The sequence below is a fragment of the Giraffa tippelskirchi genome, chromosome 8 (genome assembly GCF_054371585.1).
Source record: "Giraffa tippelskirchi isolate mGirTip1 chromosome 8, T2T-mGirTip1v1.2.pri, whole genome shotgun sequence".
NCBI lineage: Eukaryota > Metazoa > Chordata > Mammalia > Artiodactyla > Giraffidae > Giraffa > Giraffa tippelskirchi.
The window spans coordinates 145,846,795-145,864,048 of record NC_137282.1 but is presented as its reverse complement, the minus strand read 5'-3'; the positions used below and the strand labels follow the sequence as shown (position 1 = coordinate 145,864,048).

Genomic DNA, 17,254 nt, shown 5'->3' with positions numbered 1-17,254 from the left:
TTTCTCCAACCCAGCCGGGTGTCCTACTGTTTAACTCCATTCAGACACTATCTACCTAGAGATCCCACTGGTTAAGGGCTCAGACCCTCAAGACTGCCCCCGCCCCACTTCAGATGCCAATTGGGAGTCCAGGTTGTCACCAAACTCCTGACCAATTAGCTGTAAATCCTTGTAACCTCACCTCCAGGTCCATTAACTTGCTAGAGTGGCTCCCAGAACTCAGGGAAACACCTGCTTATGTTTACCAGTTTATTAAAGGATATGATAGAAGATATAGATGAACAGCCAGATGGAAGAAGTGCTCAGGGTAAGGTACGTAGGAAGGGACTTGGGGCTTTCGTGCTGTCTTGGGGTGCACCACTCTCCCAGGTCTTCCACGTGTTCACCAACACAGAAGCTCTGAACCCATACTTTTAGGATATTATGGAAGTTTCATCATGCCGGCATGGTCTGTCATTAACTCCATTTTTAGCCCTTCTCAGAAGGGAGGGTGGGACTGAAAATTCCCAGCTTCTAATCATAACCTGGTCTTTCCAGTAAGCAGTCCTCATCCAGGAGCTACCCAGAGTTACCCCAATAGAACAAAAGACATCCCATCACCCAGGGAATTCCAGTGGTGTCAGGAGCTTTGTGTCAGGAGCCAGGATCAGAGTGCAAATATTAGAATAAAATATTATTAGTGTTCTTATCACTAGTGTGATAGTTCTTATCTCCTAGTGTTCTTATCACTTAGGAAATAGCTAGAGTTTCAGGAGCTCTGTGCCAGGAACTGGGGGTAGAGACTAATATATATTTTCTATTATCTCACAACCAGCATAATTTATTTTCTAATTTCTGATTAATCCTGTTAGAATAGATTCATATAGTTGATCCATTCCTAGGTCAAATGGTACACACGTTTTATACATTTGTCTATATTCACAAACTGTTCTCCACTAGTGTACCCAACTGCTTGTTTGGTCACATGTCACCACTACTAAGTGTGTTTAACCTTTTAATATTTGGTAGGGTAATGGGGTAAAAAATATCATTTTGTCTTTTGGATTTCTTTAATAACCGATAATACATCAAATAATTTTATTATCCATTTGTATTTCTTCTTTTGTAAATTACATATTTGTATCTATTGCCTAATTTTTTCCTTTAAAGTACTGGTAAGAACTTAAATGCTAAGAATGAGCTGGCATTTAAATCACTACAAATCACAGCACCTGAAAGTTTCCCATCAAACGGCTTCTAAGGGGCAGTGGTTTCAGTTGGTCTAAGCCACAAGTTATCCCTTGAAACCTGGGCCCATTTCCTTCCCAGTGCACTGAATGGTTGGAACTGACTCTTGCCAGTCATTCTTGGGAGGGAGTAGAAGGCAGAGATCTAAACTAAAAGGCATTTGAATTTTTAAAAGCCTGAAATAATAACATTTTTAAGACTCAAAATATTCTTCTGTAAATAGACACTCCCCACATTTTTTGAGGCTGACCTTTCTGGCCCCTGGTCATTGTCACCAGTGTTCTGCACTCGTCACAGCTTCCTTATTTCCATGTATCATTGCCTGCTTTTCTCATTCTCAACTATCCCTGAGGTCCCAGGCTCCCAAATGCCCTGCTTTTTCTATTCCCCACTACCTTGTTTTCTTTCCTTTCAGTCGTTTTGAGTTGCAAGTTCCCTTCCCTTCAGGGACTTCTGGCATGAATGGAAGCAAATCCTCATCACAGCATCTTAATTAAATGTTACTCATTAATTTCCTTTTCACTGAGTTCACATTCAATTTTTGATACTTTCAACAGACTGTAGGCAGTTATTTTCTTTTTTTTTCCTTTCAGTTTAGCTGAAAAGTGAACATCATTTTACAAATAGATAATCCCCATTTGTCTATTGATAAAGCTTTCTAGCACCTTGATTTTCTTAAAACTATGTAGGGAAAAATGCATTTTTACTACAATCAATATTCAGTTTCTTAAACAACTATATTCTTATTTATTTCACTAAGAGTATAATATTTTACTTGGTTAAAAAAAAATCCTTCCTCTGTTTCTGAAATTCTCTTTGAGTAAAATGTTATACTAGCAAAAGCTAAAGTGAATGGATTATTTTGTAAAAGTATGTTTTTACTAGAGTGAATTAAAAAAAAAAAAATGGGACTAGCAGGCCTGGATTTGTGACCTGGGTTTGCTACTAGCTATTTGCTCCAAGCTCATTGGCACTGAGCTTCCTTGTGCAAGACTGTTTTGGTGTCAACATAATTAGGGGGATTTTATCCTTAATATTCGCTCATCCTGTGTGCCACTCCCTTCTCCAGGGGATCTTCCCAACCCAGGGACCCAATCCGGGTCTCCCACATTGCAGCAGATTCTTTACCATCTGAGCCAGCAGGGAAGCCCTGTATCTTGGCTGGTGGTACACATTTTGAATTCTGAATGAGAATAAGTTCAAATAGCTCTTTGAGCCATCTTTCAGAAAAGCCAAAGAAAGACCGGAAGAGCCAACTTTCTTAGCAAACTTCCTGGAGGGGAAAAAAGGCAGGAAGTGGGGAGAAACTCCGTCTTTGAAAAGAGGTGATATTTTCTCTGAACTGTACTCTTTCAGGTATTTTTAAATGACAGCTCTCCTCCTGCCCCCCACCCCTTGTTTTTGATCCTAACATTTATTTCCAGAGTAATCATAGGTGAATAAATAGGATCTGAATGTTTTAACATAAGGAAACTTTCATTCTTCCCTTCTGGACTTAACTTTTAGAATGCTTGTTTTGGCCTTGAAAATTCTTCATTTCCCCCAGGGTTTCAACTGTGAAATACTTCCCTGGTAAATATCAGGTTTACTGAGGAAATGAGGCCTGAGGGGCGTAGGTTGAGCTTTGGCAAGTACTAACTCAGTTTGCTGGGAGAGTTCTCTGAGTTTTCTTCTTTTCCTACACTTTATATTTTCCAGTGCAAAAGAAAGACATTTTAGAGCACTTCAGTGTGGAAGTTGTATTTGCTTGTAATGAATGACAGCTAGTCCTTTGCTCACTGCAAGAATATCTGAGTGTAACTGCCATGTAAAGGATATTAATCCAGTTTATTTTACAGATATTCTAGAGGGTTTCTAAGTACCATTAATTGTTTTCACAGTTAAGAAATATAGACCCTCATATTGGGCAGATACCGGCAAAATGAAATCGTATGGTTGCATTTCAAATACAGGGTCTGCTCATTCAGGTTGTCTGAAGGGAGTTGCTGCTGCTACTGCTAAGTCGCTTCAGTCGTGTCCGACTCTGTGCGACCCCATAGGCAGCCCACCAGGCTCCGCCGTCCCTGGGATTCTCCAGGCAAGAATACTGGAGTGGGTTGCCATTTCCTTCTCCAGTGCATGAAAGGGAAAAGTGAAAGTGAAGTCGCTCAGTCGTGTCTGACTCTTAGCGACCCCATGGACTGTAGCCTACCAGGCTCCTCCGTCCATGGGATTTTCCAGGCAAGAGTACTGGAGTGGGGTGCCATTGCCTTCTCCAATCTGAAGGGAGTACACATTTACTAACAAAATAGAGAATATGTAAGAAAAGTTAAGAAATGTGGAGAAAGTGAGAAAATTTAACATAAGCCTGCATTAGGTTTCCACGAGGAAAGAAAAGATAAAGCCATGGATATTGAAGAATATAGTTTGGTGTGCAGACGGCCACAGGACTTGAAAGGAGTTGCTGTTTAAGCACCAAAGCTGGGGGTTGGACACAAAGAAGTGGTCAGTGGCTGCATTACAAATTTATCCTGTGATCCTCCCCTCTCACCTCTTTTTAAAGCTTACTATTTATTTATTTGGCTGTGTTGGGTCTTAATTGCAGCACGTGAGATCTTTGAGTCAGGCAGGATCTTGCATTGCAGTGCACAGACTCTAGTTGTGGCACTAGGGCTCACTTGTTGCAGCCTGTGGGCTCCAGAGCATGTGGACTTCAGTAGTTGCAGCTCCTGGCTCTCTAGTTGTGGCACCTGGGCTTAGTCACTCTGTGGCATGTGGTATCTTAGTTCCCTGACCAGGGATCGAACCCAGGTCTCCTGCAGTGCAAGGCAGATTCTTAATCACTGGGCTTCTAGGGAAGTCCCTCTTTCTCCCCTTTCTACTAGCTTGTCACCAGAAAGTCCGCCATGCCTGCCTTTAGGTACCATTGACTCAAGGGAGCAGGGGATGAAAATTGTAGGTAATGAAGAGAGAGGAAGGGACACTCCTTTGGGCAGGGCATTGGGAAAGGGTGGCTGGAGTAGGAAACAAGAGTAGGAGACAAAAGGCTTGAGTCCCCACATCACTTGTTCCTTGAGCAAGTCTCCTCCGAACCCTGATTTTCTTATCTATAAAATGAGTTTGCTAAAATCTGCCCCCTACCCCACAGGATTATTATGTGGATCAAAGGAAATCATGGATGAAATTACTTTGTAGAGCATAAAGTGCTACATTATATTGTTGGCCAATGTGGGACTAGAGGTGGTGGTAGGGAACTAACTGCAAAATATCCGTTGAACTGGATGCCCAGGACAAGATGAAATTCCTCTCTGTAGGGTCAAAGTCATGTGATGGTTGATTTGTAGGGCAGAAAGAGACCTTAGAAATAATTTTGTAGGTGAGAAAGCAGAGATCAACAAAGATTATTCACTTAATGCTACCCCCTCAATATTCCACAGAAATTTCATGTCAAGATCTGCACTGGAAGCCAGGCTTCTTCTCTGGAGTTCATTCCAAATGAATAGTATCATCATGCAGGGGGACCTGTCAGAGAGTCATGGTTGTGTTAATAAACATGATAGAAGACAAATAGCATATTGATACCAGCGGTTGTTCTTATCAGGATTGCGGGATTCCATCTGGAACAGAATGTATTAATTTTAATGCAAACGATGAAAATGATTTGTCTTAAACTGACTCATTTGGCATCACTTGTAGCTGTCTTCGGAGAAGGCAATGGCACCCCACTCCAGTACTCTTGCCTGGAAAATCCCATGGACAGAGGAGCCTCGTAGGCTACAGTCCATGGGGTCGCTAAGAGTCGGACACGACTGAGCGACTTCACTTCCACTTTTCCCTTTCATACACTGGAGAAGGAAATGGTAACCCACGCCAGTATTCTTGCCTGGAGAATCCCAGGGACAGCGGAGCCTGGTGGGCTGCCGTCTATGGGGTCGCACAGGGTCGGACACTACTGAAGCGACCTAGCAGCAGCAGCAGCAGTAGCTGTCTTGGAATAATGTACTAAGTCAGTGATTAGTCAGAGTTCTAACAGGGACAGAGCACTGTCAGCATACGAGTGGCTTTTGGAAATTTCTCAAGTGGCTGCCTCCCACCTCTCCTCTCTTGCTTTTCATGAGATCTCTATTAATATCTTGCTGCTCTCCTGCTCATCGTATGGTGTCATGAGAGATTTGACTGTTGGGATTGTGCTCTGCACGTGAATGTATGAGCATAGAGACTAGGCTTTCCATAATGATGCTCCATTAGTCCCATTCATACTGGAATAGTAATGGGATCAAGCTTAACTTTCAAAATCAAGATGTCATCATGAAGATTAGTATCTCTGAAAACAGATTAATAGCAGTATCTGTGATACACTGAACTTCTATTGTATGCTAGACATGATACTGATCCCTTTACATATGTAATATCATTTAATCTTCAAAAATCCTATGAGACAAGAACTTTTTTCTTTGTAGTTGAGTAAAGTAAAACTGAGAAATCAGTAACTTAGTCCAGTGTCACTCAGCTAGGATTCACATTTAGGACTGACACTAACTCACGTGCCCTTTCCATGCTTACCATTTTATCCATCTCAAGCAAATCGTTTCACTTCCCTTAGCTCACATTCTTCAGCTATAAGATGGTGATCACATGAATAACTTCTCTACCCATCTCCACAGACGTTGGAAGGATAAAATGTACAGAAACATTTTAAAAACTCTGAAGTGCTATTTAAGTAGGTTTTTAAGTGTAATAATTACTAATGTTTATAAAGTGTTTGTGACTATTTTTGTCTGTTATTATTCATTTTTTGATTGTTCTTATAGCAATTATAATTTTACCTAACACTGAAATTTTTCTTTTAAAAGAGGAAAGCTAGCAGTATTTAGAGTGGTTTGCTACTACTGCTCTTTTGATAGAGTTATTGAATGATTCACCCTGATTTGAGGTTTCTGTGATTTATGAAATTGCACAGGATATATTTTGTCCCTTGATATATTTTCCAGGGACATCTATAACTTTGTTTGCTAATACTCAGGAGGACAGTCTGATGGGGTAAATTGGTGTGTACATGTGTTTCTAAATCTTAATCGTGAATGCCTCTGCATTAAGTAAAGCCAGCACACTATCACACTTCAGATGCCAGCATGAAGCCTGGGTGGATCTGCCAAGTGTCTGATTTAAAGTGATTGCCTGAGATCAGTGATCACCGAGCAGTCACAAGTCACCCCGGGACAGCTCCGAATCCCCAGTCTCACCCTGGGACTCTGTTGTGTCCCTACCCTCTGAGAGCTCGGCGTCATATGCAGCCACCTTTCAGTTTTACGGCTGGTAAAACTCCGGGTCTGTGTCCTCATCTCTCTCTCTCCGCTTTTGCTGCATTGCAGGCACTGCTTGAGTCCATGGTTGATGCTGCCGAGAATCTTTGCCCCAATGTGATGAGAAAAGCCCACATTCGACAAGACTTGATTCATGCCAGCACTGAAAAGATTTCCATCCCACGTACCTTTGTTAAAAACGTCCTGTTGGAGCAGTCTGGAATTGATATCCTTAACAAAATTAGGTAGGTTTATAATGTTCATAAACTGAGGCACTGCAGTGTCTGTGAATGCCATTGAGGCAGCTGTGAAGGGTGTCATTGTTGGCTTTATTCATACAGAATGTATGTAGGCGTGTCTAAGAGGCAGTGACTGTATATAGAGATAGCCATGCATAAATGTGAGGTTTTATACATTTCCAAAATTAGGTGACTGCAGCTATGCCTGTATTACTGAGGAACAGAAAATTATCTACCCTTTTTTAAGAGTTTTATTTTTTTAAGAGAGGGGTGCATGTTTGTAAGCCTTTTTTTTTTTTTCTTCCCTGCTTCTGAAGCTTATCTTTCACCTTGATAAATCTAACTTTTGAAGACAGAGATTGGTTTGCTTTCTGACACCATAATATTGTGAACCATGCACAGCCCATAAATAAGCAAAAGAGGCCCACTAAGACGTCACCATATTTTCTTTTGGTGGGTCTGTGATACTATGCATGTGCTAATGGTGCTCTGGAGTGTTTACCTAGATTCCTGCTTGATAAAATTTGAAAAATATGCCAAGGTATAAATATTTAGAAGGTGTTGATTGCCAGCAAACTTCCTGGATTTTTACATAAGAACTCTGAGATGACCACCAGTATTACATTATACAGCTCAGGTAATTCTCATTATATTTTCTAGTTGGAAAATCAGAATGTGAATACATTCAGAAGCATTTAAAATTTCCCATTTTAATCACATCCAAATCTTGATAAGAATAATTAGATATAGCAAAAATAACAGTTTCTACCTGGAGAATTAAGAGTGGTGCTGATATGTAATGTAGCTCGATGACAGCTAGTAAGAAAAATGAGAGTTAAAAACAAAATATGCAAAAAAAAAAAAAATCATCACGAAGTAGATGTTGAAGGCTGATAACCTTAAAGCTAGACTATAGAACTTTGAGGGTTTTGGAATTCTGCAGTAACTAGACAGTCTCAGGGCCAAGATGCAGCTGTGGTGTGTGTCTTTTAAACAAAGACCCTAATGCCTATTCAACTGAATTGTAACACAGTTGGAACGACTTGAGAAATTAAGGCTTTCAAAGGGTTTATAGACTCCATTGATTAGTGGTTTTATGAACTCTAGCCCAAGTATGCTTACATATTTCTGTAACCTCTAGTTTCAGAGTCTTTATTGAAGCTCTTTAAGTATTGAGAATAAAAATCTATTGACCATCATTTTTTCATAATAGTGGATTGAACTACCAATAGATCACATTCAGCATTTCCTGGACTACCAGATTCTGTCAAATATGCTCATTTCCCTTGAAAAATGGGCAAATTCTAAAAGTTGAATAGCAGTACAGAACTCCTTACTTCAATGAATCAGTTGTATGTCCACCAACTCCTTACTTGGCTTTTTATAATGCTTTATGTTGAGTACTGATAGGATGAAAATATGCACATACAGAGTAAGTTGCATCATTTCCTTTTAAACATTTTACAAACTGGAAATTCAGTCAAGAAAGAAGTAGAGCATCCAGTAGCAAAACAATAGAACAGTCCTGAAGCATTAAAAAATAACTGCTTTTTAAAAAAATTTTTATCTTAGGGGATGATGGGAGGAAGGGTCCAGAGGGAGGAGATATATGCATGATTATGGCTGATTCACGTTGTTATACAGCTTAAACAACATTGTAAAGCAGTTATCCTCCAATTAAAATTAAATTAAAATGTTTTATTTTATATTGGAATATATTTGATTAGGAGGGTTCCCTGATAGGTCAGCTGGCAAAGAATCTACCTGCAATGCAGGAGAACCCGGTTCAATTTCTGGGTTGGGAAGATCCGCTGGAGAAGGGATAGGCTACCCATTCCAGTATTCTTGGGCTTCCCTTGTGGCTCAGCTGGTAAAGAGTCCGCCTGCAATGCGAGAGACCTGGGTTTGATCCTTGGGTTGGGAAGATCCCCTGGAGAAGGGAATGGCTACCCACTCCAGTATTCTGGCTTGGAGAACTCATGGGGTCACAAAGAGTTGGACACGATAGTTGTGTTGGTTTCAGGTGAACAGCAAAGTGATTCAGTTATACATATACATGTATCTATTGTTTTCATTTTAAGAATTGTTTTTTGATGTTATAATTTGAAAATGATTTGAAATAAACTATCTCTCCCTACCTCTGAGAGGCAGAGGGTAGGAAAGAGAAACAAACTACTGACTCTATAGTCTTGGGAGGAAACAAAATTCCCAAATATGCCTAAAAGCATCAGAAGAAGTGCTTATTAACATTGAATTCCCAGGCCTTCTGGAGGTTTGGGGTGGGACCGAGTTATCTGTATTTTTAATAAGCGACCTGGGTGAATCTTATCAGTGGACACCTCTGGAGAATAATAGGGTATTAGATAAACCAAATAGCTAGGGAGACCTTGGTTCAGAGACAGGAATGAAAGAAACATTCTTTTATCTTTAGCCCAGGACAGTTTTTACTGTTGGCATCAAAGAGTTGGTGCTTCCCCTCTGCTCTGCCATCAGAAATGTTTCTGAAGAGACATGCAATGCAAATGATCGCCTTTCAATTAGGATGGTTTTCCTCTGTTACACAAATATACTTTCAACTTCAGTTTTAAGATTAAATCATCTTATTTTGATAACTCTTTTCCTTGATGAAAAATTTTATTATTGACTTCAAAAGTAGAGTGAAATTATGTGACAGTGTTGAAACGTGGGTATGTATCTCTCCAGCACATTTACTTTCAATTGTATTTGTGCATTTATGCACATTGGTCCATGTGTGCCCAGGTAGGGTTATTTAGACTGAAGACACATGTGGAAGTTGAATTCTTGGGAATACCAAATAACTAAAATGCCAGCCCTCTGATGGAAACCTCAGTGACTGAGATATTTATTAGTAAAAACTACAAGCTGCTACTTCCTGTCTGGGCATCCTTTTAAGGTTAGGCAAGAGGCACTACAACTAAACATTTTGATAACTTCTGTTCATAAAAGGCAAGGGAACAGTGAATTTGTAACTATTCAAAGTACAGTGGCAAGTCAAAACAGAAGCATTTCAATGAGGCACCATTTGATTGGTTAAAAAGTTGTTTAAAAGGCGAGGGATATACATATGAAAGAAATAACCAAAGCTTCACAACCAGACTAGATTTTCTTAATTTACTCCAGCCCAAGTTTGTTTTCATTTATGTCAATGGATGAATTGTTCTCACTATATGGTACATATGGTTTCCATTAAGTTTGTCTTTATCCAGATGTTTTTCGTTCCTACCATTAAATCTCGAATTTTGAAACTGCAGAGGCAGGTTGACATTGGTAAAGAGAGTCTATTACCTGTGTGTTTATGGCAGTGTTTAAGGCTGATTTTTGGAAATCCTTAGCCCTGTTCACACATTCTTGTATGCTATTTTCACAGACAGAAACAGAATCACACTTGACCTTATCAATACAGCACCAAGGGTGGGTGACTTCTTTTTTTCCCTCTTGCACAAATTAAAATGCTACTCTGTGCTTTTGATTTTCACATAGTGAGGTGAAGTTGACAGTGGCCTCCTTCCTGTCTGATCGAATCGTGGATGAAATTCTAGATGCACTTTCACACTGCCATCACAAACTGGTGAGTGCTGTGGTCATTTGTACGGGACAGTCTGGTTCATTCTGTGGTGATGCAGGGCAACCTCCAGTGGGGGAACGTGGTTGATTTTCTACATTTTATTCCTTTGTAGCTTTATGGGTTAAAAATCCTAGTTTTCCTTCTTCTTCTTCATTGTTTACAGCTGTTCTAGAGCATGTTAGAATTTCTCCAGAGGGAATGGCAGGGCAAAGCAGAAGTGATAATATCCAGAATTGTTGTTCATGTATAATAAACACAGATGGAAAATTTGATGGGAGATGATGTTGGGACTGAAGTCTAAAATTGAGAGCTTCATTTTAAAGATTATAGTTTACCGCTGAACAACACTGGGAGCTAGGGGCAGAGACCCTCCCTGTAGCTGAAAATCCATGTATAACTTATAGTTGACTCGCCACATCTGAGGATTCCACCAACCCATATTGTATAGTATTATTGAAAAAAGTTCTCACATAAGTGGGCCCGCATGTGTCACACCTGTGTTGTTCAGGGCTCACCTGTATTTATCTGTGCTTGTTGTTCTCTGATATGATTATTTGATAACAGAATGTTTTTAAAAACATGGCAGAAATGAATTGTCCAAAGAGAGTGAAAGAATTAGATGGACATATTCTAGTGAATGATAACCACTGAGTGTCTAACTGGGCCTTTGGATATAACCAAGGTGAAAAAATAAAAATTTCTTCATCTACAGACTGGTTCCACATCAAGGTAAAAACTCAGTAGAAGTATTTCCGGTATCAGTGCATATGAAAAATATATCAGAAACTTCATGTTTCTCAAACTCTGAGGCATAGATGAAGGTTTTCTAACTGGCTGTGTTTTGTGTCTCAAAAATACTAGTGATATGATGCAGTAGAAATCTACCAAATAAGTTATGACAGTGTTTTCTCTCCAGAGAAAAATTTCAAGTTAATTGTGTAGGCTGAAGATACTCAGTTTTATGGCAATGAATTGTTGAGTGATGGCGGAGAACACTAGAAATAACAGGAGCAGCAACAGCTTCTGAGTGAGAGGCAGACAAAAGGAGTATTTTGAAAAATTCATTTGAGAAAAATATATGACTCTTCTCTAAAATCTAAAAAATAAGATAGACATCTCTAGCTATTCTGAGTATTGCCTGTGGACTGGAGCTGGACCGCTAATAAAGGGTTACTAGTCCATAACAAGGCAAGTTCAGAAACTAAGAGGAGGTGTGAAGAAACTTCTAGAGCAATTTGACTTAGCAATAATATCCAAACACATGTTATTTAAAATTTTTTATTATCAATTTTTATCAAAATATTGGCTCATGGCAAATTGGAAGTTTAAAATTGATTCATCACCCAGAGATTTTAAGAAGCTCTAGTTTGTAGTTCATGGCATGATAAAGAGCTATAACCTTGTCAAGAGATCACAATTTAAACTTTTTTTTAATAAGCAGAAACATAATCAATAAAGCATCCTTTATAGAAATAGTTTGTTGATAACCATAGCTCTAGGGACGGCCTCAAAATGCCTACTTGATGATGCAAATACTAGATGTCATTATCAGTGTGGCTGCACATGAGAACTACACTGAAAGTTTGAATTTTTTTCACTGTTTTTGCTTTTGTCCTTTGAAGAAGTTGGTAACCAGAGTACTGACATTTTCTTTTCATAAGCAAAAAAATTGTGTGAATGCACTTTTGTTTTGAATTTCTTACTGTTGATTTGGATTGTAAGACAAGAGCTTAACTGCTAAGTGAAAGAAATAGTATCTTCAAAATGAAACCCTACTTTCAAAGATAGTCCAATAACATCGTTTTCTCCAACTTAAGTTTAGAAATGTTCCCAAAGTTTCCATGGAATTATCAACTGGTTCTCATCTTTGCAGAGTTCCTGGTTATGAATCAGCTCAGCATTAGAGCTTATTAATTTCAGCCCAGTTTGTTTCATCTCTTACGACTTTTTTAGGTTTATCTAAAGCATAGCATTGGTAATTAATGTCACATAAAATATGACAATTATTACATAAAAACAAAGAAAGCTAGTAATAATTAAAAATTTGTTAGCAGTTTCTTTCCTTTCGGTCCTTTTACAATAGGGGAGGCTGGAATCATTTTATTTCTCCTCATTATGTACTTTTGAGTACTAAATATAGAAATTCTTTCCAAGGAAATATGAAATAAAAATGAAAAGAACACTTCCTATTTTCTTTTATACTGAGTGGTCTCATTTTCCCAGTGTAAGTTATTTTTCTGGTTTAAATTTCTCTTATATTTCTACCAGTAATGTTGATGGCAACAATATTATGCTTCACTTTTTAATTTAATTTATGCTTATAATAAGAGCAAATTGACTAGAACTGAATCTTCTGTATGCTAGTAACATTGTGTAAATAAAGGTAACTTCTCTGTACAGAAGGCTGGAGGGCCTCCTGATGGATATAATTTTATGATTGTATTGAAGATTGAAAGTTGAAAAAAATCACACCAGTCTCCTGCAAATGTTTGTAATACATCTTTTGGAAAACAAAAATATGTGCCTACTTGGTGCATATCTATATGAACATGGCAAAGATATATGAATTACCTTTTAAGTAAAGACTCAAAAGATGTTTGGAAGGAGGTTTTGTCATTTCTTGTTTAAAATACTCCACCTTCCAAAGAAAGATGATAAAAGAGGTAACTTAACTCCAGCATGAATTTATCGAGTTGCCAGTAACCAGGTGTAGACATTATTCTTCACACAACCCTCTTATGGAAGGTATCTTCTGGAATTCAGTTGGCCTCTCTCTTCTTGGTTGTCTTGACTCTCTAGGCTGACCATTTCAGCAGACGTGGCAAGACCCTTCTTCAGCAAGATTCCTTAGAGATGGAGCTTGCTGAGGAGAAGCCAGTTAAACGCTCCATCATCACGGTGGAGGAGCTCACGGAGATAGAGCGTTTGGAAGATCTGGATACCTGTATGGTAAGACACAGCCTTTGGCCACACCATTATCTGCTTCCCTGGATTAGCTACTGTCTTTTTTTTAAAAAAAAAAATCTCACCTTTACAAACCAGACCAAATAAAACTTCCCCGCAAAGACAATTCTTTCAAGAACTTGTTGCTGTACAGGGTCTGGTCTACTAATGAAGCCAATAAAGCTTAAGCCTTCAGGTTCCCATGAAGGTCCTCTAACTCGCTTTTTATTTGTAATTTTGTAAAACTTTTCTTAACACACCCCTACCCACCTAACCCCCTCTACCTCCCACTAAAAAAGAAAAATTGTGAAAATTGCAGTGCACATAAAAGTTTGGATATCTATGTCCCTGTAGCCATTGTGGGACAAAATTCCTAAATTAGGAGAAATCATTTATTTACCTTTTAAGAGTCATTTGTGACAGGAAAATATCTTTAAATAAATAAGCCTTCAACAAAAATGTGAGGAAGCACTTTTCCCCGAATAAAATATGTAGGATGACTATCTCTCTGATGGTCCTATAGGTTTTCTTTCTTTTTTTTTTTTTTAATGTCCTGCTTCTTCCTGTTTTTTCTTTACATAATTTTGGGGTGCTCGCTTAGATCTGCATTTCCTGTTTAGTTCCTATTCAGTTTTATGATATCTTGCTTTTCTGGGGACAATTTGATGTCAGTTCTTATTATTGTAAAATTTGTGTTGTTAGTATAATTCTCATTTTACCATTCAAATAGTTGTATATACCTCTGTATTCAGTATGTTTTCATTCTCCATATTTAGTGTTTTTATGTTTTACTAAAATACTCATTTTTAGTAATTTCTTATAATCCAAGAGGGTGTTGGTGAGACTAGGTTTGGTCTACTTATGTGCCCAGATGTTTCTACATCAGCTTCTGATTTTAGTACTTTTTCAACATAGCCATCGTAAAGGAATCATGCATGCATGCTGAGTTGCTTCAGTCATGTCTGACTATTTGTGGCCCCATGGATTGTAGCCCACCAGACTCCTCTCCTCTGTCCATGGGACCTTCCAGACAATAATTCTTGAGTAGGTTGCCATTTCCTTCTCTAGGGGATCTTCCCGACCCAGAGATAGAACCTGGCTCTCTGCATTGGTGGGAGAAGGCAATGGCACCCCACTCCAGTACTCTTGCCTGGAAAATCCCATGGACGGAGGAGCCTGGTAGGCTGCAGTCCATGGGGTCGCTAAGAGTCGGACATGACTGAGCGACTTCACTTTCACTTTTCACTTTCATGCATTGGAGAAGGAAATGGCAACCCACTCCAGTGTTCTTGCCTGGAGAATCCCAGGGACGGGGGAGCCTGGTGGGCTGCTGTCTATGGGGTCGCACAGAGTCGGACACGACTGAAGCGACTTAACAGCAGCAGCAGCTTCTGCATTGGCAGGCAAATTCTTTACCACTGAGCCGCCTGGGCTTCCATATAAACTATTGTTATCATCTTTTAAAATCTGTGAATAAAATAGTTAAATGACCTCCAGATAAAACCTTATGATATACAAGGAGATTGGCAAAGAAAGCCTAAAATATATCTTAGATTTCAAGTAACATTCTAGTATAACTAAAGATGATAAATAATTTTCCATTTAACTGTATAAATATATAAATATATTTGGTCTATGTGGAGGAAATTACACCAAGTTTTTTAAAAGTTGCTTGTCTAGTATGTTTATAAAATGTGAGTTTAATAACTATTTTAAATTTTGTTTACATTTTGAGGCAATAGACACTATATTATCATAGGGTAATTATTCTAGAAAGCTCTTTGCTGTTATTTAGTCACTAGGTCATGTCTGACTCTTTTGGGACACTATGGACTGTAGCCTGCCAGGCTTCTCTGTCCATGGGATTTCCCAGCTTAGGCTAACCCTAAAAGAAAAGGAGTAATAGGATAAATATTTGAATTAAAAATTAACTCTACATATCATGTTTCCAGCCAAAATTATCTGGTTCTGTGTGAGTTGGAAAGGGGTATAGGAAACATGAGTTAGTAAAGTGTGTTTTGTTGAGTTTAGAAGTTATGCGGTTTTGGATGATGAAGTATTGGTTAAGAAAGATTGGCTTAGCTCCTGTAAGGATGGTTTTAAATTGTATAAGTTTTGTTTTTTATAAGTTTTGTTTTTGTTTGATTGACTAATTTCCTTTTGTTACTTGAAAGGAAAAGAAGTTGTTCTCCTTAAGTAATGTGGGTGGGGTGAGGGTGGGGGAATAGGATCATTTTTTAAAATTTAATTTTATTGAGATACAATTGATTTGGCATTGTATTAGCTTTAGGCATACAACCTAATGATTCAATATATGTATATATTGTGGGATGATTATCACAGGTTTAGTTGACATCATCTCCACATATAGTTATAATTTTTTTCCTTGTGATGAGAACTTTTACAATCTATTCTGTTAGCAATTTTCAAATATGCAATTCAATATTGTTAACCGTAGTCACTATGCTCTATTTTATATCACCAGGACTTATAACTGTAAGTTTGTTTGTACTTTAAAAACAACACACCCTAAATGTATGACCACCATGAGAACCACAGGGCAAGGCATACCCAGCCCTGAGTTGCTTTCATTCTGTAAGAACGGTCTGGTTGCCATTACATGGAAAGAGGCAGGAGAAGATAGAGATCTCTTTGTCCTTCACTCTGAGGATGACCTGAGTTAGAAGGGCGGTATTTTCTTGATTCAGGTGGCTGGGAGGCAAGCAGGTAGGGCCATTCCTGACATAAGCACCTGTTGAAGCCTAGGACCAGAAACAGGGCCTGTGGTGTGGAGTATCTTGTTGAGACAAGGCAGAGCTCTCTATAAAGAAAACAAATACTTGGGCAGAATTTTTAAGTGATAAAAATAGCATTTTTTGCAGTTCTAAAAATTTTATCTTTAATCATTGTTTTGACAATGCTAATGAATTGGTAAGTAGCCAAAAACCAGAGCCAAGTTTGGTGTTGTTTAATGAAAAAAGAACATTTTTGTGTAGAAAGTGCAAGTCAATGGATTTTGTGCTCTAAAGATTTCCTTTCTACTCTCAGTCTGACCTTTGGGTCTAAGCCACCCAAAGATACTCCTGTTTTCACAGTGGCAATTACCCCAGGTGCAAGGATCAGTATCTTAAAGAAAATCAACTTGCTAAGCTCTGGAATTCTTACCCTGAACCAGTGGTACAAACTCACAGCTGAATGGAAAAGAGTAGAGCATTAGATTTACCTTTTAAAATTACTTGTACTTCTACCGTTCATAATCAAAGAAACAAATCATTTTTGTTTCTCGTTGACATCTACTACCAAATATTTCAAGTTGTGATCCTCGTGTGGTGCCATTAAAAAATAAAAATTGAAGTACATACTGTAAAGGTAGAGACATTAAATTGGTGATGCTTTTCTAAATGAGCCTGTACATTTTCTTTGGCAGCATTTGGATAGTGATCCAGGAAGGTGGGACACAAGATATTTCTTGTGTTGGATTGAAAATTCTCAGAAGTGTCTAAGTGCGTGCCTAGAACCTTTCCTCCATGGAATTATACATTCCTGGCAGGTAGAAATTATGCCACACATGGAGCTAGAACACTGTTGAATGTGACTGCTCTGGGAGATGCTGTAACTTTATTACCTAAAATGTTTGTTTGTAGCCCATAGCCCTGAGATATTTCCCCCAGGACATTCCAAAGTAACTCTGACTCATCACCAGCCTTCCGCTTATAGTTAACAGATTGTTAACAGATCCTGGCATTTTCTGTTTGTGATGTTCATGATACCTACTACATCTATTTTTGAACATTTCTTTAACAGACATAGTGGAGATTCTGGGCATCTTTTTTTTCCCCCTCTTTCTGGATATCTTTATATTTTCTTCCATTTCTCCCTGGTCCAAAAGCCAATTCCATTTCAGTGTGTAAGTCTCTTTAAAGAACCAATAGTTACCATCACACTAGGGAAGGTTCAGAGCTGTAAATTAAACGTTG

At 38.6% G+C, this 17,254-nt stretch overlaps 1 protein-coding gene across 42 annotated transcripts in view; it reads left to right on the top strand.

The window, feature by feature from the left end:
• Positions 1-17,254, top strand: part of CARMIL1 (capping protein regulator and myosin 1 linker 1) — a 305,081-nt gene that overhangs the window by 245,434 nt on the left and 42,393 nt on the right. For all 42 annotated transcript variants that reach the window (XM_081522077.1, XM_081522066.1, XM_081522068.1 and 39 more), the window contains 3 exons: positions 6,579-6,754; positions 10,250-10,337; positions 13,134-13,283. In XM_081522077.1, coding sequence (XP_081378203.1) covers positions 6,579-6,754; positions 10,250-10,337; positions 13,134-13,283 — 414 coding nt within the window. The remainder of the gene's footprint in view (positions 1-6,578; positions 6,755-10,249; positions 10,338-13,133; positions 13,284-17,254) is intronic.